The 25,888-nt window shown below is 43.7% G+C and overlaps 5 protein-coding genes across 7 annotated transcripts; 3 read left to right on the forward strand and 2 right to left on the reverse strand.

Moving 5' to 3' along the window:
* The first annotated feature begins 80 nt into the window (after positions 1 to 80).
* On the forward strand, positions 81 to 4,862 carry Tko (30S ribosomal protein S12 technical knockout). Its single transcript, XM_076829868.1, has 5 exons — positions 81 to 241; positions 558 to 605; positions 697 to 744; positions 4,021 to 4,242; positions 4,594 to 4,862. Exons 1-5 carry the CDS (start codon positions 175 to 177, stop codon positions 4,725 to 4,727), a joined length of 519 nt encoding a protein of 172 aa, XP_076685983.1. The 5' UTR covers positions 81 to 174; the 3' UTR covers positions 4,728 to 4,862.
* A 5,861-nt stretch (positions 4,863 to 10,723) lies between these two features.
* Gt (transcription factor giant) lies at positions 10,724 to 14,032 on the forward strand. Of its 3 annotated transcripts, none has more exons than XM_076829866.1 (2): positions 10,724 to 10,742; positions 12,335 to 14,032. In XM_076829866.1, exon 2 carries the CDS (start codon positions 12,357 to 12,359, stop codon positions 13,311 to 13,313), a length of 957 nt encoding a protein of 318 aa, XP_076685981.1. In that variant the 5' UTR covers positions 10,724 to 10,742; positions 12,335 to 12,356; the 3' UTR covers positions 13,314 to 14,032. The 3 variants fall into 3 exon arrangements, with proteins under 3 accessions (XP_076685981.1, XP_076685979.1, XP_076685978.1); XM_076829864.1 differs by lacking the exon at positions 10,724 to 10,742 and adding an exon at positions 11,367 to 11,821; XM_076829863.1 differs by lacking the exon at positions 10,724 to 10,742 and adding an exon at positions 11,886 to 12,250.
* L(2)k10201 (zinc finger protein 511 lethal (2) k10201) lies at positions 13,895 to 15,175 on the reverse strand. The gene is made up of 3 exons (XM_076829867.1): positions 14,884 to 15,175; positions 14,588 to 14,789; positions 13,895 to 14,515 (listed from the first exon to the last, which is right to left on the reverse strand). Exons 1-3 carry the CDS (start codon positions 15,021 to 15,023, stop codon positions 14,069 to 14,071), a joined length of 789 nt encoding a protein of 262 aa, XP_076685982.1. The 5' UTR covers positions 15,024 to 15,175; the 3' UTR covers positions 13,895 to 14,068.
* Positions 15,176 to 15,427: 252 nt separating this feature from the next.
* LOC143377982 (uncharacterized) lies at positions 15,428 to 19,981 on the reverse strand. Its single transcript, XM_076829862.1, has 2 exons — positions 16,954 to 19,981; positions 15,428 to 15,732 (listed from the first exon to the last, which is right to left on the reverse strand). Exon 1 carries the CDS (start codon positions 19,676 to 19,678, stop codon positions 16,958 to 16,960), a length of 2,721 nt encoding a protein of 906 aa, XP_076685977.1. The 5' UTR covers positions 19,679 to 19,981; the 3' UTR covers positions 15,428 to 15,732; positions 16,954 to 16,957.
* A 3,778-nt stretch (positions 19,982 to 23,759) lies between these two features.
* LOC143377980 (uncharacterized) lies at positions 23,760 to 25,293 on the forward strand. Its single transcript, XM_076829858.1, has 3 exons — positions 23,760 to 23,852; positions 23,989 to 24,194; positions 24,786 to 25,293. The coding sequence occupies exons 1-3, from the start codon at positions 23,841 to 23,843 to the stop codon at positions 24,904 to 24,906; spliced, it is 339 nt and encodes a 112-aa protein (XP_076685973.1). The 5' UTR covers positions 23,760 to 23,840; the 3' UTR covers positions 24,907 to 25,293.
* Positions 25,294 to 25,888: the final 595 nt, after the last annotated feature.

Raw genomic sequence — 25,888 nt, forward strand, 5'->3', positions numbered from 1 at the left:
AATAAATAATCGAGGGTTTGTGTCCAAACTGTGAAGATAATGTAGAAACATACCTTATCACGGTTGTGTGATATTGCGACGAAGTTCGATTTTTTATCACTAGGTAAAATATCAAGAATGTTGGAGTAGATTCTTTAAATTAGGTTAATTGTTAAAAGTAATTTCATTACGTCAATGATGAACATATTGGCTAAAAGTGTAATGAGCGTGGCGAGGTCTTGCCTAGGAAATTCAATCGAAGGTACAATCACTATGATGTTTTAATAGCATAAGTTCATTCCTAACCTCCAAACTAACCTCTCCATATTTTAAATTACTACATTTCTCGTGTTGTAAATAATATTCACGAATTTTTCATGGCTTTACAATTAAATATACATCGTAACGGTACCTTAGAGATAACTAAATTTAATTGTTAATCTTACTAGTGATTATTTGGCTGTTTTTAACCTTGTTTACTTTTACAAAAAAGTTGTTTCGTATTAATTATTTAATAATTAGATACTTCTAACGGAGTATGCGTATATATTTGTGATAAATGTATTTCTTTGTTACAGGCAGCAGGTCACATTTACCTAGATTATGTGTGAACCCTAGTAGCCAAGGTATTAGTTTTATCTATAAAATTGAATATTTTATGAAATACCTATAGGAATAATTTATTTGGAAAATGAAAGTTCTTATTTTCTTCAACAGGAAGTCTATTGAACACTGCTAGATCTTGCCTTGGAAACCTAATACTGGGTAATGTACCAACGTACACATTAATATTCAAAGTAAACACTATTCTTTTATAAACAATTTATTTCTCTTCTATCTTAATTTTTTTATCAAACACCCGACTATTTTTCGCGTCAAATACTGTAACTCTCAGAAAACGGAGTCGGGTGATCCCTGACCCACACCGAAATCTCGTGTAAACATATTTCTCGTATAAACAAATTATCTAATTTGTTTGCAGCTTCTAACATAAAACTATAAAAAAAACTTGTAAACTTTAAAAATACGTTCGTAACATCCTCTATTTCGAATCTAACGAAATAAAATAGCTTCTGGTAAGTACAATAGGAATAAATAAATTCCACAATTCTTGCAAAAATCGAGAGAAAATCAGCACCCCGTTTCCAAGTACTTAACTGTAATTCACGTCGACCCATTTACGTGAAATCGTGCGAAATTTCGGCCGGGCTTGTTTGCGTTTCCCATAAGCGCAACAAGGCCCGACAATGGCAACGGGAACTCGAGTGACATCTCAAGTTTCGGTAAGCCTTCTGGACAGATCCGTATCTCTGCCTCTGTGTGGAGCAAATGCGGCAAAAGGGGTGGTCGAGCTAAAAAGGGACCACGGCTTTCCACGGCATTCTTCGCCGCGAAAATGCGCGTGGCTCGCAAAAGCGCACGCGGTGCTTTACCTCTTTGATCCCCAGGAAAGGAGGTCTTCACGAAATGCAAAAAGGGACCCGGCTACTCGCCGCAAGAAAGGGCACGGATGGGGGACTAGGGTTGCCCGTGGCCAATAGCGAAAATCGGTGGGAATCGAAGGGGGTGACGTGTCCATTTGTGGTTGACCAGTCGTCAGAAATGATCCGCGACGGTTTCCAGGCCGTGGTAACGCTGTTATTCGCATTTCCACGTTCTCTCGCGACGCCACAAAGAGAATCCTCGGTCCAGCCTTTTGCCCTTGATAGCCGCTGAATAAACCATCGGTGCTTCAACAACAACTGTTCATTTTACTTTAGGCGTCTTAGTTTCTTTATTCGGTTCGATATCTGAATATAATTCTGACGTGGTAATTAAAAACCTTGCTACTTCATAGACTCCTTGCAATGTGTATCGAAACACTCGGTTTTCCGTGAAAAAAGGAAATATGGGTTTCAATTTTCAATAACTCCAGACACTGAACTTCATTGCGGTTTCGAAATGGTCTTCCAATTTGTATCGGTACGTTTCAGTTTAAACAATCAAGAAAATTCTGCCGATTAACCAATTTCTAATTACGCAAAATTTGTAATATTTTTCAGCGACAGAGGGACCGTGGCCTTAGATTAGCCGCGGGCTTTACCTACGCAGAATCTTGGCTGCATAAACGCGACAAAGGCGTAAACGCGACGTCGAAAATTTTCGCCATGTAATCTTACGCATTGATCTGCGGGGCAAAAGGGGTTGCCTTCCGTGCATAATAGGTTCTGCTGGTCTCTTGCCTTAGTTAAGTCCGAGTTAGGTCGGATTAGCAGTGGCAGGCTAGGACATCTGTCGTATTGACGGACGGTGGTCAGCCAGATCTCGAAATGAACAACACAATGGCACAGTCCCGACTAACAGACCCTGGTGGATCGTGGACTGCTGCAACCGGCCCAACGAATATCCCGAAATTCTCATGTCATCCTCGACGTTTCACTTAAAAGCTCCACGAACCGCTCTTAGCGCCGCAGACGATCGATTTCCACGCGATGATTTCGGAAGATTTGCAGGAGATTCGATTTTCATTAAAACATCTTTGAAGTATCTCGAATGAGAATGGCGTTAAGAAATTACATTTATGTAATATGATAACTTTTAAACTAACTTAAGAACTAACTAACTGATCGAACTTAACCGGAGAGGCTCCAGAATCGAGTTTCTTCTTCGGTAGATACTAATTAAACTCGCAATCTGAAGGTTCCTATCTTGCGTTCGACCCTTTTGCTGTTTTCCGTCGCTGTTCACTTTCGGTGCACCACGATCTCACGGATCGTGAGCGGTTTGTGCAAGGGTGGGTGGACCTGGCCCCGCAACAATGTTGCTTAATAAGCTTATACACGCTCGAGCGAGAAAGGACTGCTTTCGGCCAGCGGCTTGCAGATGTCAAGCGTCCGTCATATTTGATAGCCCGACGGCAGAGACCCTCTTTCCTTGGGCTCGTAAGATTATTTGCGAAAGAGTTTTCAGTTTCCTAGTACCGTTACAGCGCACAGTGGGCCCCCTATTTACCCCTGACCCGTTCACAATGGCCCTGACTAGGACACCACGATCCTCCAGGGACTCTCTATTTCCCTATCTAATTCTTCGACGGAGAACGACGTCTCTTTGCCGCGTTGCTCGCATAATCTTCGCCCTCGATGAAAATCATGTCGACGCCTTCGCGAAATTCCATCCAAGTGGGGGATGCTGCACCCTTCCTCGACAGTGTTACCTTTATGGCGATCATTGAAACGTAATCAAAACGCTTGGCCTACGTGGAACGCTGTTTTGTAGCTTCCGAGGATCGGTAGCCATTAGGCAGGAACACGTGTCTCGGGGCGAAATTTCGTAAATGAACAGCGTCTTCGTGAAACGCCACCGTGATTAGCCTAGACTGATTATGTAATCGAAGAATTCGTGGCGGAAACGCAATTGTTCCCTTTCACGAATTTGAGAGTTTGAAAAAGAAACTACTGGAGCGTAAGATGTTCGCGGAACGAGTAATAATTTATCAATAATTCAAGAGTGCTTGTAGAAAACATTGTAGGTGAGAAAATTCAAAAAGAATTTTTTATAGTATAGAATTTTAATGCAGTTCCCCTTTGTAAATACATCTGTAGAAAACAATGTAAGAGATTGGCACTTACAGTGCTTGCAAATTTAAATGAATGGCACATTCAGTTTTCTCTACAACTAAGAGATGGCACATACAGGGTTTTCTACAAATACAATTCTCTTTTTCTTGAATTTGACTATATCAATGCAAGAAATAGAAAGTTCTGTGACGTATTTGGATTATTGCATACGTATGCCTATTTAGAAATCAAAATAAATCAAATTAATAAATAATTTTGAAGTCAAGGAAGTTTTTTCTCTCTCCTGAAAAATTTGATTTTTGGAAACTTACATGTTTTCTACAAGGCCTCTTCAATTTTCATTTGGAATTGGAATTTCTTAAAATATTACGTACCATATGAATACAGTTAGCGTTAGTGTACATATATTGTGCAAGTAACGGGCTTTGAAGTTGAACAATCTAGTGACGAATTTTTTAGTTATGCGAATGTTTGAATATATCAGGCCTCGAGCAGATAAGACTGGGATCAACGTTGCAAAGGCTGCACGAGCATGGAGCATACAAGAAGCGCAGGAAGGACAAGAATCCTCTGGATGGCAAACCATTTGCGAAAGGCATAGTTCTCAAGACGATCATTAGAAAACCAAAGAAACCGAATTCTGCTAATCGAAAGTGCGTCATTGTACGACTTTCGACTGGCAAGGAAATGACTGCATACGTGCCTGGTACGTAGACCATAGATACACAGGGTGATCTAAGAAAAAGGTTTAGAATTTGATAACACTAATAAAAAGAGGCAAAAGTAATCATAAATCTTAGAAGTAATCTGGAAGAAAATATATTTCGAAACACGCTTTTGAAACTCTATTTTAATATCTTGAAATTCAGATATCATGATCATTCGATATCTTAAAACTCTATTTTGGGGATACTATACATATATATATATATTCCAATTTATTTATTAAGCGACCTCTCTCTTAGATCACTCTGCAGGAAACAATTACTCGAATTGCGAAGGAAATAACAATACATGACTAATACTATTTAACGTCACACGTATTCTTTCGTTTCAGGAATCGGCCACAACATCCAAGAGCACAACGTTGTGCTGTGCAGGGTGGGAAAAGTGCAAGATACCCCTGGTGTCAAAATAAAATGTATCCGCGGGAAGTACGATTTACCTCAACCAATCAAGAAAACTCAATAATTATATAAGTTCGTCAACTTCTGTCGCGAGAAAACTGTTTTGTTACAAGCGTACATTAGCTTCTACTGTAAAAAGCTACGAAGAACTCTATTAAAACACCACTAACTCTATTTACATAACAACTTATTCAAATTTTATCAGTAATCACGAATCTACCCTCGATTCACCCTAAACAACCAAAGTACTACTTCTTAAAAATTTCGACTCTTTGTACAGTGTTTTAGGTTTACGATACCTCTAACATCCTCTGTCTAGTACCATTACCATATATTGTAGGGCAAGGACTTTAAGGATGACGAAAGATATTCAGTATCCAGCGAGGTCGCCGAGAATTCGATCCACGAAGGAAATGAGGGGGCTCGCTAGGTCACGCTTTCGGGGTCTAGCGCCCCACAAATTGCGGCCTTTTGACACACATTTCGTACGAGGTGGCGGCTATCCCCCACCGTGCGTTTACCGTTAGCTGGACCATGCATCGTCCTCCGAGGCGAGGAGAGACGCGGGGACAATGTGTATCCCGGTAGATCGGGATGTCACAATGCAGAAAGGGTCGTGGCGCAGCCCCCTTCTTTCGACATTATTACGGAAGGGTTGGCCTTCCAGCATCTGCACCCTGCATCCACCCACGCGGCCACTGGCTATTGACCATATGACATGCTGACCAACATCCCGATGTTTTCAAAAGATGGGCTCTCAACCTGGCCGAGCCTCGAGGCAAACGTTTCTATTTGAGCCACGCCGGCACACGCAAGTAGTAGGCGTTTTCTGGTCATCGATGTTCGTCTCAGGGCACAATTCGAGTGGTGTACAATTTACAGGATGTTAGACCCAGTCTAAGTTCCTTTGGACGTTGGAAACTTTAGAGTTTACAGAGTTAACTTCTTGCGAATGGATTCAATCATAGGTGCTTGAGAAGTGCTCTGAACATGATGTAGATTTTAATTTGAATTTGGAGTATTCTGTAGATGCGTGAAATGAGAACCTAGGGAAGACTGGTCAACCCTTTGCGAGGGACGACGATGACGCAGAAGCCTATTAGACTTGCGCAGGGATAGATTCGAGGTTTATTACTCTTCCTCTATTACTGCGTTACCCTCGCGAAATAACATCGCAACTTTGAGTTACAGGGTCGAGAAAGCTAGGTGGTATTGTCCTAAAGTACAGAGGGAAGCTAGAAAACGCGACAATCATCATAAAGGAGGTAAAAAAGCGAAGAAATGTGGATAGGAATTACTGTAAACCGTATACAACGCGGACTGAGGTAAGCGAAAATTGGATTTTTTACGTGCCAGGTAAAAAATGGTCGTTAACTAATTTAAACCGTTTTCGGAGTCAGGCGAAGTTAATCCGTTGCGCCATAATCGAGTTTTCCTTAATCCAACCTATCTTCCTCCCTTCTCCCTTTCTCTGCCTAGCTCATCCAACCGTTGTAAACCGAGAGGACGCGTAGCTGTAATAAAAATCAACGACGGTATTTTTGACAGGCGCGTTTTGCCGCGAACGGAACGCTACAAGCCGAAAGTCCGGCTTTTATTGCGTTAGAGGACTCACGTGTACCTGGCCGGAGTTCACCAGGAAAGCGAGTATTAACGTTTACAGCAGTTTCGCCCTTTATTTTAATGCCATTGGATCCTTCCACGCCCGACGGCAAGGCTGCGGTACTGGTTGCTTTATTACGGTTTTCCGTAATAATCACGGTCTCTTTGTCTATTGCATTTCGCGCTGATAATTCTCCCCACTCGCCTCTCCACCCTGCTTAACGAAGCCTCATTAACCAGAGCTCACAGGTCGAGACTTGGCCGATGGACGAAATTTAAAGAAGAGGACGAGACGGAGAATACCACTTGGGGGTTTTGAAACCGTCGTGGGGATTGAAACCCAGTTTCTGATTTAAGGCAGAAGGTGGTCTACATAGGAGTAACGGAGGTGCAGTTCACGAGGGAAGTGGGTCAGGAACTGGCAGAAAATGGACAAAATGTTTGAGTGACCGCCTCACTCCCTTCGAAAGACCCTCAAACAAATAGCGCGCAAACGCTTTTGACCATCTCCGTCGGGATTCTCAACTCTTTACCGTACGGATTAGTAATCGGACACCGAGCGATCTGCTCTCGAAAGTTTTTGTCCTCTGGCAGCTTTCGCTACGATGGCTCTCTTCCAGCTTCAACTTATGGGGGATTTTGTCGTTGGGGACACAGGAATCTTCCGATCGATGGATTTTTATGCGGATATACACATACAATATTTTAAACAATGAAGGATGAAGCAAATACGAGGGTGAACAAATATTCTGTCTTATGCGCAGTGAGTATATTACTGAATAATAAATGATTAAAGGTCCTTAATTACTTTGAATATTGCGATATACCTAGATTTCGTATTTGAAGTAATTTAAAATGTTCAATACTTAAAAAATATAATTAAGTCCAAATATTCACGATGCCCTGTCCAACCCAACATGTCTTTCTTTCAATAATTGTTCATAGCATCGCAAATAAAGAAGTTATTCAGCGCACTAAGCTGCACTCACTCTCGTATTAAGAACTTATTATTCCTCCTAGCCTGTGAACTTTGTGTCCACAATTTATTAACACCGTATACACAGTATACCATCGCTGCAGAAAGAGCCATTCCCCACAAACAGCCTTTTCCCAGACTTTTCCAAGGGCCCACTGATCATTGTCGCGAATAAGACGTATCGGTGTGTTGTTTATACAGAAAGGTATTCAGCTGGAGCCGCCAGTGAAAGGAGAGTACTCGGTCAAGGAATAAAATTCATTCTCGAAGATCGGCCCAGAGGCGTGTCCCGCGATACAGTGGACGGAATTCGACAGAATGCCAGGCAAGGACGGAGAGAAGGCATTTTCCCGCGGGAAGGAAGGCGTGCGCAAGGACCGGAAATAAGCAAATCTCGAAGTCTGTTGGCAAAACTTGGCCGGTGGTCCGGCCACATGATAAATCGAAAAGTAATTGCCCCGGGTGACGTTCACCTCTAACATCTTAATGTGTCTCTACCCGCTACGCATCTTTTTTTTTTGTAAACTAGCTCTGGACAGCCTCGGTGTCGAATTCTAATAAAAGGGCTAATGCCTGTCCAAAGACGAGCTGCAGCTCCAAGACCTCCTGCTAAGACTTCTTCCTCTGCGAAATTCAATGAACGAACGTAAAAGACAAGTATTCCTATGAAATAAATGAAAGTCGAGGGAGATAATATGTTCGGGCAAAAGTCTTTTACACGATTCGCGTTTACAATGGAGGATTAATTAATTTTCGACGATCGTATAAGTACTTAGTGCGTTTGAAAGAGGGCATTCCGAAGTGGGTAGAAGCTAGACGCAATATTTCTTCACTTCGAAACCCACTTGGGTGCCGTGAATACGGTGAACGTTATTGTCGAAAGAATACCGAAGTTTTATGAGGGGAACTTAATTAAATAGTCCCCCTAACGAGCTCGAAGCAAGCGGACTGCTTCGCTTTTGTGCGGAGTTGTGTAAATGCCGGGGTCAGGCCGATCCCCGATTGTCACCGTTAACGAAAACTACACAGTCGAAACGTGAGAGGTTTTATTGCACGTTATAGAGAGACTATACCCTCTACCTGCCACTGTCACTTTATACAGTGTCTCCGTTTAATACCAGACCATTTTCTGCCCTTTCATCCAACACCACGCAATGCCCATTCGCGAGTTACGATCATTCCTGCCTCGGCATTTTCTAGATTACTATAATCAGATACGAGTGTTTTCTTCCTGCTACCTATATATGAATCTTGTCATCGGCAAAATTTCACTCACGTATCACCTCTGAAGCCTTCGTTTCGAGCGAATTTCACGGCGAACAAAGCTGCCCAATATACTTTATGACGAGTCATTAAGAATTTCAGCTACTATGGGGGAGAGAGGTGCGGTACACTTTTGCTTAAGCACCCGAACAATGTAACAAACTGCATTCCCTTTTTCTTTTTACGACCACCCGAGCATTTGAATTTGCAGGAAACCAAACGACATGCTAATTACCGATCGCCACCTTCCTCCGAACAAAGACTTGGTCGAGCGCCCTAGGAATCGGCGGGGTCGTCGTGTTACGTGGCGAATTCAGTGGTACTGAAGAATAATATTGTGGTAAGGACAAATGGAAACATTGCGTGATACCGATTCCACGAAGCGTTATCGTTATCGGGCAGTGCGGTCCCTTGCATCTGTTTAAGAGTAAATCCTCTCGGATTATCGGACGGTTTCTATTAGTTATTTGCATTATCTAACAATGAAGGCAAACAAACGAGCCGATAGTTACCGATAATTCGACGATTGCGTGGACGAGCCTGCGAACGATCGCAGCTTAATGATCGAAGCTCACGTAGGCCAGCATTTTACCAGAATTCTTATCGCCCCTCTTGCGTTAGTGGAAACAGACATTGAAATGTCCGAAGACTCACGAGCAACCTTAATTCGAAAATCGTTCCTCTGGCCTTTCCTCTATTCACTCGATTGTGTACAGATATCGCGGAAATTGATTACTCGCCACGGGGCCATTTAAAGGAAATGAAGGGCTGGCGGGTGAATCGAGACGTTTCCACGGGAAATCGCTGTCGAAAGATTCTCAGTCGCGTACCGTTACATTGGTTTGTGTATCGCTCCGCGCGGCAGGGGCAGATGCAAATGCGCGGACAGGCATTCATCTGTCGCCGGAGGACGGCCACGGGGGAAGATCGCAAATAACGGGTTGCGGTCGTCCCTGCACCATAGAAATGTGGGTTATGTGGCCAAAAGAGCAAAAATTTGTATACATGGGAAAGGAGGCGGTGCGGTGAATCGAGCGACAGGGTGCTTTTCTATGGAAACGACACGACGTTTTAACGGGGCCCGTAGCGAAATACTAAATTTGGCGTGATCTCGGGACGAAGACATAATGAGACGTCTCCACTATCGAAGATAACTGTATTTTCGACGTTTCCCTTGGCCGCTCGCCTTTCCCACCCCCTGCTCTGCTCGAACACGATTTTCCTTGGATTTGTCGGAAAGGAAATTGCACATTTGTTTACAAAGAGGAGCCAGAAGCTAATAATAAATAAATTAATAACGCTCGATCCTTGGGTCTTTCTATTCCTTATTTTATCACGTGTTTCAGAGCGAGGATAATCAACAAGCATCTCGTGGGTAGAAACAGAGCTATTCTAATGAAGAGTTCAGCACAACGTTCTGCTTCGAATCCGAAGGGCATGGAGAATGCGTAAGACAATGCGTCCGACGACACAGGAGAGGGCGAAAGTCGCCTGGCGAAAGATTAACCGCTGAACTTGCATAGTCAGTCATGAAAGTGAACCATTAGTCAGCACGAGGCCGGAGGAAAGATGCCCATCTTCCGGTGCAGCGTTATGAAAACGGCCATATGTTGTCCATCCCTAACGAGCGAGGACCAAAGATCCATCAACGGCACAATGAGCCTTAAGGTGCAAGCCCTCCAGCCCTCTCCCATCCCTCGCCGCCGCGTTGGGCGAGCGAAAGATTTCGCAAATTTCCCTCGGCCGCAACGCTTTCGCCGGTTAATTTATGAGCAATTTACGCAAATTCCGCGATTCCCCCGCATCCTTTTAAACGGCGGCGGTCGTAAATCACGCGACACGGGCCAGAAACAATGGGGCCCGCGCGAACTTCTACGGAAACGTAGCCGAGGGAAGGCCCACGAAAGGGTTATGCAGCGAGTCCTATGTACTCGGCGTGCCGAGGACACTTAAGTATTACACCAGAAGACACCCCGCCGTTGCGGATACCGGCTACCGAGCGTCGAAACAGTCAACCTTACGACCGAGAAACGGGGGGAGGTTTTGCAAAAGTGCCCTTGCGCAGGCGGATTTAAAAGGGTGCGCTGGAAGGATTTAGTGTGCCAACCGGTAACTGGATTTTTCGAAATCCCGGGGCAAACTGGCGACGACAGCTGGATTAATTTAGCGGGATTCGATTGTTCGGGGCCGAGGAGCTGCTGCAATTCGATTCTGGCATTGACGGCGACAGGTACTGCGGTAAGTTCACGGCTACCTAAGATCGTAAATCTCGATGTGATTTTCCAGTTGCTGAGGGATCGAGCGCGTACTACACTTAACAACACGCCCATTGAGCATAATCAATGGGGAATGGTGACAGGCAAGCCCGGTATTATGAGAGCGACTGCTCCGCCTATTGCGACATTTTAATAACCGTACTTTATAATTCCTTTATATAATATCAATTGCAGCGATATTCGTGTCCACGCCACATACGATCGTTTTGAAACATCTAAAGCGAGTCTATTCCTGCTGATATATCTATCGTACCCTTCCATTGTCGTATTCCTCCCTTCGGACTGAGAAGCATTTACTGAACAATTATAATGTGTAACATAATTTTCTCGTAAATTCCAAACGCAGGGAGGATATTCAAGTGTGTACTTTTACTGTTCCGCTGCTGCAGCAGTTCTCACAGGCCGGCAGTGGAATTATTGCCGAAATACCTCTGGGCAACCAAGCATACGATCGTAAATACGGGAATGTATGTTTTCGTGTACGTGATACAACTGTTTACGCATGCTAGGAAAATCGAATCTGACGAAAGTCAAGTTTTATTCGTAATTGTTCGAGTAACTCGAGTGAATTCAAGTAAAGTTTTGACTTACGCTGATTTATTCTGGAAGTATAAAAATTCCTGGCAAAATAATTTCGATTATTTTAATAGAATGTCTCTAGTGCATAATTACATTAATTACATCCACGTAATTACGCATCGTCCCGCAAGGAGCTTGAAAATAGGAAGTGGCGAACGCGTGCCAGTCCAATGCCTGGCGCTACGGGGTCATCGGGGGTATGCCCCCACCATTTTCTAAGAAGCCCTCCTACCCCACGACCTTGCAAGGGTTGCCCCGCATATATAAGCGAAACTACACCCCCTCTCACTCTAAACGATTTTGACGTTTCACTCTGCGAGCACGATTTTTGGAAAATACCGTAGATTCTGTGCGACTCGGCTCCTCGAACATTTCGGAAGTACACAATCTGAACGGCGATTCAGTGCTGTGCGATAATATTAGTGACCGGTGTCTGACCTTGGATTAATCATTCGGCAAGAGGTAAACCTTGTTTACGGTTCGTCGTTGCTCGGTAGACGAACGAAATATAGCTGTGAATTATTAGCTTGCGTAATTTGTGGATATTTATATGTCTGTGTTGTGTTTGTTCGCGGAGAAGCAAGCAGTTTCGATCAAGATCGCACCTTTGCCTTCTTCTTTTCTCGCTACTTTAACATCGGGGCAGAAGAAACTCGCGGCGTTGCCTAACGCGTGTAATCTCGTTCCGATTTCATTAGCGTAAAGGCCTAAACAATTTTCTAAAGTGCGTCGATATTGCTATCAACCGTTACGCTCGCTTTTCGTCCGCTTTCTACGATTTCGAAAGATCCGTATCGCTAATCTCGACGCAACAGCTCCCATTTACCCGGTGTATTACATTCATTTATCGCCGATCGCTGCTCGTCGACTATATCGCGCAATTAATACCTCGTAACTCTGCCACTCGCGTAACACCGATTCACGTACCATCGTAAAGTTTCGTGCTCTTTAATCATTCAGGATTTTCTGCTGCAGACGGCGAATAGGAGGTTACAGCATGGAGCCGTACCCCGAGTCGATCGGCATGCACGTCGCCCTGGACTTCACCTCCGCGAAACGGGACCAGGCAGGGCCCACTGAAACACCGGTGCTCGATCTCTCTTGCAAGAAACAGAGCACACCGGCCATCATCACCGAGTCCATCTCCTACCGATCGCGTTCAAATTCACCCGCGACCACGGACGAACAAGAAGAGACGGTGAATGTCACGGATTCTTCCGCTCCGAGTCCGTTCGAAGAGCGAACGTTCATGGTAACTCCGCCTTCGGAGTCCGATTCCCCGAAGAAGCTCAAGTACGAGGCGTTCTACAACGCCGCGAACGCGTTAACTAATATCGGGGTGAATCAGCATGCCTGTTACTCGGTCCTACCAATGAATATCTCGATGCCGGTTCCACCAGCGGTATTGCCAACGTTGCTGGCGCAAAATGCCGAGCCGGTGAAGCCGATTCAAATGGTAGGTGCCTCCGTCACGTCGACCACCACGTCGACGGCGTATTGCAACGGGATGGCGGTGCCCGCTTCGTCCACCGACGCGAGCAAGAAAGCACCGAGGCCGTTCAAAGCGTACCCCAAGGATCCACTGTCCTTCAACGTGGGCACGGCCGAACTGATGTACGATCAGAACGCCAACGAGGCGTACTCGGAGTTCCGAAAGCGAATGCTCGACTCCGTCAGGCGTTCGAACGAGGGGACCAACATCAAAATGCGCAGGGTGGCGAAGAGTCCTGTGCTGCCGACCAGCACCGTTGACGAGAAGGACGCCGCCTACTGGGAGAGGCGAAGGAAGAACAACGAAGCCGCGAAACGCTCCAGGGACGCTAGAAGGGCAAAGGAAGACGAAATCGCTATTAGGGCGGCTTTCCTCGAGCAAGAAAACATCAAACTCAAATACGAGCTCGTCGCGCTTAGGAACGAAACGGCTAAGCTTAGATGTATGGTTTATACGGCTTAGATTCGCGGGTAAATATTGTACAGATTCTAGTTATACTTGTTACCTGCCGAACGCTCGCAACGAATTATATTAATTCCTTGAGCAACGATCCTAGAAGTCGAATTTATCGGATTTGTAAAAATTTGTAATCTAAGCTGGAAATTTTATGTAACTTCTACTGAAATCTTATCATTCCTTTTTTTTTTTTTTTTTTTTTTTTTTGAAGTATTGACTTTAGGCTCGTAGGTTCGTGACGGAAATAAGTGTTTGCTGTTGGCCAAACGTCTGTAGTTTTACTTTCGAGACAGGGCTTTTTTTATGGATAAAGTGAGACTTTTAGACGAATGCCCTTGTTATATACTATGTAAAAAAACATTTCAATGATAGAATGTCTAGAAACTAATACTTCTATGAAGCCAGTGACTTACAAAGTTGCCAGTACCAATGAATTATTTATAACGAAACGATGAGCGCGCCAAATAGGCTATCTGAAGTTAGCTTTATCCAAAGTATAAAGGTTTAAGGATTGTTACGCCATTGATACGCGTGCTTTAACGCGAACAAGTATCGCGCTTTATTATAGGCAAATAAAAACGACTGAATTTATATAGCGAACATTGTGTATATTATATAATAAGCTCAGGAAGAAACATGTAAATAATCTACGCTGTCTTGTACATACAAACGTTGTTGTGATATTTAAAATATATTTATAATAAAGGAAATGATTTAAAAGAAAATGTCATTCGTCGTAAAGAGAATTCTAACGAAAGCGATCATTTAGGTAGAGAATCAACCAAGTCCATCATACTCTCCGTTTCGAGAACATTTCTCTCATTAGTTTGATTTTGCGTAAGAGCATTCGTGTACGATCTCTGTAACTGTCGAGGGATAAAAACTAAAGACGAAGCGCTCGTGTTAGTCTTGGAAGGGTTCGATCGACTCGCATTAGAATCAGAATCTATGGACGTAGGATTTTTTGCTGCAACTGTAAACATTTTAGTTCTCTGATTTTTGTTTAATTGTACCTTTTTAGTCTTCGCTTCCTTCTTAGTACACTCCGATTCCTCAACATCCATTTTATTTTTTGGCTGACCTCTCGTGAAATGCGAAGCGTTATCAAAGCGAAAGTTCTTAGGGAACTTGTGCGCATTCACGCAGTGGTCTCTCCTCTCGACTGGATTGTTAAGCTTCATATCGCATTCAGACACATAACACTGATACTAAAAGAATACATACGCACGTTAAGTAATATTCCCAGCGCAATAAATATCGAAGCGCACGATTATAAGTACCATTGGTCGCTTTAGGCATAACACTTGAAAGAAACTATCGTGCGTCTCTTGTATATGTATGTCTAACAAGCGCGGACTCGGCAGAGACTTTTTACACTCCGCGCAAACGTAGCGGTGATTACTGTTATAGTGCATTTCGAAATCGAGCAACGTTTGGAATCTGGCTTTACAGCCGGCGGCATGGCAAGGGAATTCTCTCATACTGAAATTGACGGATTGTTATGAGATGCTCGTACAGTTTGCTAGGTTATGTAACTCGATCAAAGACTTGTACAGAAGGGAAATATTCTATTTACAATTCGTGACACAAGCCCTCATCGTCGTTAATTGTTACGCCCATTCGTTCGAAAATTTTGCAAGCTTTATGTGAATCTTCAAAGAATGGATCGTTTATGGGTCTTAACCCTACACCTATGTTTTGAAAAAATTCCTCCATGCTTGCAAAATAGCTATTTCACTTTATACAAAATATAATCTGTAATAACAATTATCCAGTAGTATATATTTTACAGCTGATTAACGCACTGCTTGCAAACGCACTGGCATGTCATCTTTGAAATGCTTGGAAATGCTTACAACTCACGACGGTGGCGCGCTCCACAAGTTCAAATTTGATAGAGATCGATAGTTTTCGATATTACGCAGTGGCTAATATTGCGATTCTCGAAATTATGAACTGTTTCCTCATTAGTGCGTCGGTGTGGTCGCGGAAGCACCGTTATTGTCGCATTGTACTAGAAGTTTAAATATTTCTAAGGAAATAACGAGGAAAGTGTTAATTACGCGATAGATTAAGCGCGGCCGTGATCGTTAATGACTCGTGAGTGCGGAGTTCTATCGAAGGCCACAAATTAGCCAAGATTTTTGGGGAAAAGCAATTGGTGAGTGAAGTCTTTTATAACCGTTACGAATTTGTCACGCAGAAAGTCAATCTTCTCTATTCTGTGTTATTAAGTCGGGTTGAAAGAGATTTTGATATTGACAAAATAGCGACGTAAAAGTATCATTATTTTTCGTGGTTACACGAGAAGGTGTGAGTACATGATGCTGATTTATTCGACTAGCAAGCGAGTCTTCAAATTTTCCAGTATGTCCGCCATCTTGCCCTCCAGTTCGTTGCGTCTTTGCATTTCTTCTCCTTTATCCTGAAACAGATGCGCCATTTTAGATAACGCTATTGCAATACTGATTTATTTGTTAGTTAATATGAAGGGAAAATCACTGCATAATAGAGTTTTAGAGAAATAATACCATTTCGTTTGTTAACAAAATTTATTTCCACTTTTATTCAAGCTCGGGTAATTTTTCAAATTTTTACAATAATAGTATTTCGTACACTGTTTAACAATTGCAATGCATCGCCATTTCATGGTGTTTAAATTGTTTGATAATCAAATATTGTATTTATATGTAAAAGGTTGTATAGTACGTTTTTAATAATATATTTTAGTACAGTGATGCATTCTAATGTTCAAATATTTTGGGAATGTATTGCTGGATATATACAGTAAGTATATTTAAGGATTATTTTCATTTTCTTAAACAATATTTGGCATTCTTTGTCTCAAGCTTGAAATCTAGTTACAAAATTAGAAAATACATTTAGAAATTTTCATTGAACAAATATTATTTGTTCTTCTTTTTATTTATGCATTATTGTTTGCCAGTTTTTTGATAAGAATAGGCCCCTTATTGTTTACGAATTCTTTATGACTCTTCTCGTTTGTTCTAAATTATTTAGAACATGCATCTATCATTTTTCAGATAATAAGAAATACATTCATTTATGGATTGCAATCAGTGGCAATCAGTCCCCATTTTAAAAAGGATCATGATTTTATCCAAACACTACACTTTTTTCTGTACTACTTCACTCAGCCTGTTTTTAGTAAACTACCTCTTCATTTTCCCCCAAAAAATGGAGATCATTTTTCTTTTAATCCGCCACTGATTGCAATGGGTCATCCTGAAAATGCCCAAAGCATAAATTATCAAGAACTTTGGCTTTCTCAATCTGTAAATTGAATTTATTTTTATTTAAACCATGCATTTCTGCAACGAAATTACATTGAGTAGTACATGTCCAGTCGTTTATCTCCTTTATCAACCTATATCTACTTTCTATTTATTATCTCAAGCACAATTGGTCTCTCAAGTAAATTTTTCTCACTACTTTCATTAAATTAGCTTCTGATATTCTGAGCATTAATAAGTATTAAACCACTGAACCAAAGTTTATCATCCGTCAAATCACAAATAAATCAGCGAATTCCAACTTTCGATACAGTTATTTACTTCCCACTTTTCACGGCGAAAGAAAGCAATTGATTGATACAGTAGAGTTGGTCGACAATAGGGACATTTACCTTACTACAAAACATGAGCGAGGTCGACGTAACCAATTGATCTACTCGAATCAATCTCTTTTTGTCCCGCTTTCTCGTTTTTGCTTTCCGGTTCACCGGCGTATTTCGCCAATCTTTCGTCATAGCGATAAGGATTCTGTTGCGACATGGTCAGATCGCCAGTCTTTTCGCCATTCTGCATCGTTTCATCGTCCTGAATGCTTCTGAGCCCCGCCATCTCATTGCTCCCATAACTGAAACGATAATCCTTCTTATCAAAGCTGAGAAGATCGTGAACACCCCTCGAACTATCGAAGCCCATTAACGGCACCAATTCCTGCGAGGCATGTGGAAAATCCTCTCCATTCTGACTTTGAGCATCTGTCTTTGTTTGATCGCCTCCAAGATATCCGTCACTATAATGACCTCTCACAATGGGCCCAGTCTTCTCAGCACTGCGCTTCAGAGGTTCGAGCCTCTTCGAGTGCATCGACCTTGGAGTCTCAGCATTTGATCCTTTCACGTTCCTGTGGCTATAAACGTTTGGCAATCGTTTCCTCTGCTGAAGATGCGACCTGGTGTCTCCAGAACGTGTGCGATTAGAAACTCCTGGTTTCGCTACCCTGGGAGACTTCGCTTTCATTGAAGAAGCTGCTCGAGAATCGAGACCTCCCTTGAGCCTCTGATAATAAATATCCCGAGGATAGTCTCGTTGCCTTGGAGCTGGACTATCAACGAGACTTACACGCTTCCCGCTTCGCTGCGGAGCTTTTCCCTCTTCCTTGCCAGGTAACTCAGCTTTCCGATGCGCGAGAGGATTCCCATTCGTGTACCTTGGTTTCTGAGCAACGCCAGTTTGAATTGTGCTATCCAGGACAAAATCGAACGGCGGTGGCCACATTTGCAGCTCCTTCTGTTCGCCTTCGTGGAGCCTCTTCGGCAACGGTCGCTCCGGGATACCTATTTTAGGTTTCAAATTCTCTTTCTTCGGTCTACTTGATTCCTTCGACGAAAGCTTTTTAATACCTTCCCTATCTGCCACATTATTAACCTTGTCCGACTTATCGATCGCCGAGAGCCTCGATCTGGCCATTTTCGACTCTTCGGAAGCAGCTAAATAACGAAAAGGCACGATTAGAGGCATGTACTTGCTGAAGTCCACTTCTTCGCTGGGCTTCCGTCCTTCGAAGTTCGGTCGGTTCTCGTTCCTGAATGGAGCCTCGTTAGAATATTTTACGAAGGGGTCAGAACCCTTTTCCTCGGTGTTTTCTACATTCTTCCCCTTCGTTCCCGTATCTTCCTCCAAACTGTACTCTTCATACTTATTCGTCGCTGGGAGATCATACTCCTTCTTCTCCTTTCCATCACTCTCATCTTCATCCCCGTTGTCGCGCACGAGAGAATCCTCCCCTTCCTCGTTCGAGTCCTCCCTCGAGTCAGGCGTCTCCGGCGATACATAAAAGTCGCTTTGGGTGTGCTTAAGCTTCCCAAAGTAATTCCCAAATCCCTCCTCGACCAATTCGCGACTATTCAAAGGCTCTCCGTAACTGTTACGAAGCTCCTCCGGCCGTCGCTCCTCATCGTCTTCGTTTATTGGCAAAGGTTCATTATAGTGCACGCTGCTGTAAGTATCATTCGCTGATGGCGAGTCGTCGTACTGTTTGTACGATTTATAATCGTCATCGTTATCGTAGTCACGAAGCTTCTCTTCACTTTCCTGCGGTTCCTTCGGGCTCGAGGAATATCTGCTCCTTTCTCTCGAATCGTCCTCCGCTAAATGATCGACATTGGAGTGTCCGTTCTCGTCGCACTTGGGCTCTTCACCTCCGCGAGCCATTTTCATCTCGCCCTCCTTGTGGCCATCGTCCTTTACACGATTCCTGTACCTCTCCTGCTGCCTCAGCCTCTCAGCGTGCTCCTCGTGCTTGCGCTCCAAATCAGCCAATCTGTCCTCGTACTCCTTCCTCCAACGCGGCTCAACAGTGTAGGGGCTGTAGAACGGGGTGTACGGCGTGGGCGGTGGCGGCGACTGCGCTTCTTTTCCACCCTGAAGCTCTCTGTTCTCAGGAATCAGCTTCTCCGTGCTCTCGTTCCTCCTGTACATCATCTGTTGCTCTCTACGAGTTGGAATCAACGGTTCAGGATAGGATAGCCTGATATCTTGCGAAGGGATCTCCGGTAGGGGTGGTTGCCTCATGGGGGGCAGAGGGATATTCACCAAGAAAGGGGACACCGCAAGTGGCGTGGATGTGGGAGGTGTTGCGGTAGTCGCAGGAGCAGAGGCGTTACTAGCCCCGTGGAAAATATTCTCGTACTGTTGTAAATGGCCCAGAACGCTCGTGTTGCCGAAATTTACGACACCTGTGAACCTGATGGTCTCTCGCTGTCTGGGTGCCATGGTAGTCGAGGTCGCAGTCGATTGGGTAGAGTTCGACGATGAAGGGGTTTGCTCGGGGTTGGCTGATTGCTGAGTGCCCCCTCCGTCGCTTGAAGTGGTGTTCCCGTTGGACAGCGTCGCTACTTGAACAGGGCTCACCGTGTACCCGAAAACCTGCGCCAAACCTGAGAGAATCAAGCCCAGCGCTCGCTTGTCCCTCGCGCTAGATTCTCGACTGTCCAACGACTCTGAAACGTTCGATACTGGCCTCTTCCTCCATTCCGAAGAAATCTCCGACCCCTCGGACGCGGCACCGAGAGCGCGCAGCGCGCACAGGCAACACAGAGCGTAGTATGTCCTCAGTTTCATCGTCGAAGGAACGAGCACTTTCTGTCGGGAAGCTGGTCACACTTTACGCACCGGGTGCTCGTCTAACCACGTTGCCTCAGCGACGTTGGCCACCGTGACATGTTCAATCATGTCGTTTCCGTGTCACTATTGCCCCCGACGCCGCCACATCTCGGTCTGCGCGAACTGCGGTTCTCTTCGTTGCTTATTCTCGATAAATCAGCGAAGACGAATGAACCTTGCAGCGTCGACCTCGCGCGATACACTTTGATTACCGTTGGTACTGTTACCGCGCCATCGTGCGACAAGGCTTCGCGAAGTTCGACGAACGAGTACCTACTTTTGTACCTCGGCATCCGGCGCGGACTGCGCGCTGCGTCCCGTCCCGTGCGTCGTTAAACAAAACGTCAACTGGCGGGGATGGATTTTTGCATAACGTCGGAAAGAAATGTCGAGTTTCTCCTCAATTGCACGGGGCCTGACCGTTGATTAGCGACAACTGAAGCGGGACGGTGTAGCGCGGGAATAGAAAAGCCACGGAATCGGTTGTCGAGGCGGCGCACAATAGATCCGGGCCCCGTTTAATAGCACGCGCGGTAGTTGACGTAATTAGGCGAGGCAACGCGAGGTGCCGTGGTTCCGATTAATCTGCAGCACGAATTAGCCCCGTGATAATTAATTTCCCTGAGTGCTGATAAAATCGGGAAATAAATAATGTGGAATTCGATTTTTTCGCGAACCTTCTCGATACGGGGCCTCCTTTTGGAAGGAAAAAATTGTGTTACTTGTATTCTTTGTATTTAACAAACTACTACCCTTATCTTCTATTTAATAACGATAGTACGTGATAAGATTAGCTGCTAATTCTTTAAAAATTTAAATTCGTTAGCTCGAGAGTTCTCCACCTGCTTTCATAATTTTTCTGAAACTTGCCAAGCTATGCAATTGTATAATATTGAATTGGCTTGGAAGATTATTTATCAGCCATTGTGTCCAACGTTTTCTCAGAAACACGCTCGCGTCGCAGCATTTCGCAATAAATCAAGCTGCCGTAGCAATGAAAATATGAGAGAATTTTTTCATCGCGCAGATTCATACGCTCTGATAGCGGAGCACAGGTTTTTATAACCAGCCTGCAATATCTACCGGGAAATCTTGGATTCCAAGCAACGTTTGTAGTATTCAATTTGGGAGGGGAAAAAGCGCGCCGCGAACCGTAAAGGCGGAATTAAATTACGACTCGGCTCGTTGTTATCGATAGCGAATCGTTGGGTGATACTCGTTAACGTATGATTTCATTACATCCTTTACCGAGCGAAAGGAAGTTCGTCGATGCGTACAGCCATTCGTCCACGTACAATTATTCATCTTTGCCAACCAGAAGAATCAATCACACGTATACGCAAAGAATGTTCAGTAGAATCTTAACGCCACTCTTTTGCTAAGCCGCAAGTGATGCAACCGTAAGGAATTTCACGCGAAATCGTCGATCTGGTCCCGACTTTTCCCCCCTCCGGCACGAGAAGAATGGGGATTAGTTTCCCTCGAGCGCTTTTTTTTCCTACCTGGAGGATTTTATTATCAGAAACTGCACGACTGTTGCACAATACAGGAAACGAGCCAATTAAAAGGTATCCGCGAAGAACACGTTTAATCGACCGACACGAGAGAGCGAAAATAGATACCGGCACCTATGGTTCTTTCAGAAAGAACGATTTAGATCGAGCAGCGGTTGAGAAAGAGAGGCTCTCGATATGCGACGAGGGCGATTCGATCAGGTTCGCCGACTTGCAACGACGATTTGCAGAATAGCGAGAACTATTTCACACGTATTTTTTGTTATCGGCAATCGTCCACGTTGAGGGGGTGAAGGGAGCCCCAAAGGTTGGGGGAATCGAAAACATATTTTCTGAAATTTACTAAAAGCTGAGCAGGGAGCTAGATATCCCTTTAAAAAAACTCACACTTCTCGAGGTATTCCAGGAAATATGTTTTCGACCCCCAACTTCGGGAGCTGTTTTCACCCCCTCAACGTGGACAAATATATTTTAATTTTTCACTATTCCACAAATCTGCGGAGTGTCAACAAAATCGGCGTGCGCGGGTTCGATATGTTCCTTTGTTAGAATCAAAGACGATATCGTGTGACGATAATAAGCTCGGTTGAGTTTAGATATTTGCTGGCTGGTCTTTCATAAGTATGCCGATTATGTCACCTGTTCTCTACCCAGAGAAAGTTCGAACAAACGGTGCCGCTTCGATTTCCTGGACTGGTGTGACAAAACCTCCTTAAGGGGGCAATCGGCAGCGAGAGGGGAGGGAAAAGCAGAAAAAAAAGAGAAGTTAACGACTGGCAGTTTTTCAGTCGCGACACGATTCGGGAAAAAGGGCTCGTTTTATGTAACGGCCGCGAGTTCCTGCTCGTTATTTGTCGTGACCCCATGAATGGTAACCGCGGCCGCGTGTTCCAACCGCTGTCTCGATCGACCGGCATGTCGGTAATCGCTTAATTACTTCAGCATGGTAATTACGCGACGCGCTAACCGCTGCAAATCGCGTGCAAGCTTTTGGGAACGTTCTCAGGATTATGCTGCTCATTATCCTTGCTCGGAACAATGGAGGGCATAAATATTATGGTGGTGGGATTGCTTAGGAGCACCACCCGGATTATTATCTTCGCAATGACGACATCGTGTCATTTTTGGCGAAGCACGCGATTCTCGTATGCACGCCGATGTTGTCACTGTTTAGCGGTTGTCACGTTTCGTTCGATTGCGAGTTGAAGGTTTTGAAGATGAGGGGAGGAGACATTGTTGCAGACGCATGAATATTTAATTGAAGTAGAAATATTTTTTGTTTGGGAACTGCTACGGTAGAATTCAATTTTAGCACGCTGAGGACGAAGCTGTGAATAATTTAGAGTTTTAAGAGGTGCGTATTAATGCTGTGTTGAGAGTCAAATGATTACTTTCAGATATGAGAAGTTTGCACTGCTCAAGCATTAGAATTTTTTTCAAAATAACTTCAATTCACTTGGAGGATTCAAAGTTATTCTAGTTTCTTTCTGCAATGGAATCGACAACCCTTTTCTCACCCCTGTCTCTTACGAATGCATTGCCCCCATCGAACAAACTGTAATCGAAAAGTTCAATTTTATTATTCTTCAACTGAGTCTTTAAATGGTCTTTTAACGAGCTTTGTAACAGGCACTTGAATAGCTTTCGAACCAACCAATAATCTCAATGAGATTACATTAAGTCTTTAATAGGCGTTATCCGAGTTCATTCCCCAAATCGGCAGCACCATAAAAAGACACTCCATTCTCAATATAGTCGGCACAGTTTTGTTCACCAGCTCGAATTACTCACAAGGAACCGTTTCCATCCCGAAAATTCTGATTTTAATGAAGCTCCGCGTGAATGTGGATCATATTGGAGTATGCATGGAGCAATTCCTTTTCTACGGAGATTCGCAGTGAAGGAGTGAAATCAGCCCTTAAAAATGTAAATAATTTCTTCATCGCATATATCAGATGTGTGTTAAACCTGAACTCATTTAGTTGTATAGATTTTCAACAAAAAATCTGGAAGAAAACTCATTTTATTCCCGACCCAAACGACCCTTAAGGTTATCGCGTTTTTCATTTTTTTAATGTAACTTTGTAACGGTGCGTAGATAGAACAAAATTATAAACATAAGACCTGTCGAGTTTCCTATGCCCTGTAATTCTAACAAAAGAGAAATAAACTTATAATAAAAAAAACCCAACGAACGCGATAACTTTAAAGGCTGATTTCACCCCTTCAGCGTGAATTTCCGCAGAAGTACAAATTCTTCACACTGATTTTAGTAAAATTATAATTTTCGTGATAATAAAACAGAGTGCCTCGATTACATGATCGCGTTTCGATTAGGGAGACTTGCTGGAAGTCGACAGAATTCCGCGTAGACGCGTTCTGGTTACTCGTACCAGATGAATGCGTTATTGGGGCAAGTTGTTACGTGTTCGTTGAACCCCGTAAATGGGAATTGTCTCCAGGACTCGTCAGTCAAGATATTAGAAAAGACCAGTAGATCTGACGTCGTGCGTACATAAGATGTGGAACGATTTCCATAGGCTATGGGGTATAAAAGAACGGTTCAACCCCTGGACCACACAGTGTGACTTGAGCCAGGTTTAAACATGAATCTTCTGGTAAGGCACGTCGCCAGTGTGGCAGAATTTTCATCGAAGTTCTTTTCGTTGGCCTGGAGCCAGTGGAGCAGTGTGTCGTTAGTTGATCTTCAATGGAGATTTAGTGCGCCCTAGTGACATCAGATCATAATTGCAGTCGCTGCTGTTGTTCGTCGCCCTTGCCATTGGCATAGGTGCCACCATCCCTGAAAAAGTGGCGGGTGCCAATGACGTACCGCAGCAAGTGGCCGCTGAGGATCAGGGGCAGATTAATCCTGAGGAGACGGGCGATAAGAAAGTGGCAAAAAGGAGTTACGGTTGGAGTCCGTGGAGTTACGTAGGGCATAGTTACGGTTGGCCTTGGTACGTAGATTTCTGCTAGAAGTCTATCGATCTGTAGACATCTGAGAGGATATTGACTTGCTGAAGAGATTCTCGTGGGTATCTTCGCGACAGACACCTGCTTCTAATTCTCGACTAAATTGTCACAATTTCTCACTCTCGCAGAGAAGATTTAAAAAGAATTTTTATAGTCAGAAGCCAAGCTTGCTGAAAGAGATTTCCATCCCGTTTACAAGCGAAAGAAACAAGACAAAAAATATTAATTATCACTTGAACTCACGTGGAAGATTCATTCACATTCCCTGTGAAAGAAAATGTTAACAAGAAAGTGCTTTGATTGGGAGTTTGACTACTACAAGTTGTTAAATCCTTCCATACGTAGACTATGTAAATATTTAGTCTAAAGTGGTAAACAAAGGATTCTCTGCAGTAACAAAATAAGACATTTGAGGCTTTCACGAACTTTGTATTCACAAGCTGATACTACTTGAGTGCACAGCTGTGGGCCATGTTTTTTTTGGTTAACGTAAACTTCAGTGTCCTCTCCAGCAACCGAATTAACTTAGCAGTGAGGTGCATTGCGATAGAAGGATTGACGAATTTCGATTTTAGGTATGGACATGGATGGTACCCTGGGTGGTACCCTGGTTGGCCCCTATTTTATGGACACGGTTACGGTGGCTATTCCGGTTACCACGGCTCAGGCGGCCATGGTTGGTACAAGGGATGGTAAAGATAGAGAGGGCAGAATCGTCGAGGACGTTTCTACACCCTCATCGATATATATCACGTTTCTTTCTCGATTTTAAGCGTTTCTGCACAAAGTAACCATCAGGTTAATTTGACGCTCGACCCACACCTAGTTTTAACGAAAGAATATTAAATATCGCCGTACTAAGACTGAGTATCATGTTAAACCACGGTCACCCTTAAGAGTATCAGTGTATGGAAGAAAAATCGTTACCACTAATCGTATTTTTAAAGGCCACGAAATGAACTGAAATGTAACTCGGACATTAAACGGAATCATTCAATACTTGCTCAATAATTTCTTCGTATTACTGCTGTAGCTGTACATTACATTTGTGTAAGTGTGTCACCCTTTCACGACGGTCGTCAGTGGAGAAAATAAATGATTCATGATGCACTAGGTGTAAAATAAAATTGATGCACGTACCCTCAGACGTTTCTTTAAGTAAGTTGCTAATATTTCCTCGCACACTGTCAGATTCTTGTCCGTATCCTATGAAACAGGGTACATATGTTACACGTTGCAAGATTTGTGATTTCTGTGTGAGTTACCTTTAACATGTTCGTCAGTTCCTTGATCTTCTGCAGCTTAGCCTGATCATGTATGGATGAACTGTTGCATTCACGGTGGTGATTCGTTGCGTTCATTGCAGGTTGACAGACCGTCTTTCTTTTTCCAGTTCCCCGTTAGAAATCCATAACACTTGTCCCTTCGTAGTGACATTACGCGTGCATCTGATATGCAGTACATCGTTGCCTGGAAACGACTGAAGCAACACAAGTTTTATTGGATTTTGCATCAGACTTTTAATATACTTATATTTTCGAGTATCAAGTATCTGCATGCTTCTTAATGGAAAAAATCATATTACTTATCACTTTGTAGGGATACTTCGATAGCAATCGGAACTTGAGTTTGCGCGTATTTTACCGTCTGCTGCTTTGAAGAATTCTGTTTTACTGGT

Source organism: Andrena cerasifolii, chromosome 16 (genome assembly GCF_050908995.1).
Source record: "Andrena cerasifolii isolate SP2316 chromosome 16, iyAndCera1_principal, whole genome shotgun sequence".
In the NCBI taxonomy this organism is placed as follows: domain Eukaryota; kingdom Metazoa; phylum Arthropoda; class Insecta; order Hymenoptera; family Andrenidae; genus Andrena; species Andrena cerasifolii.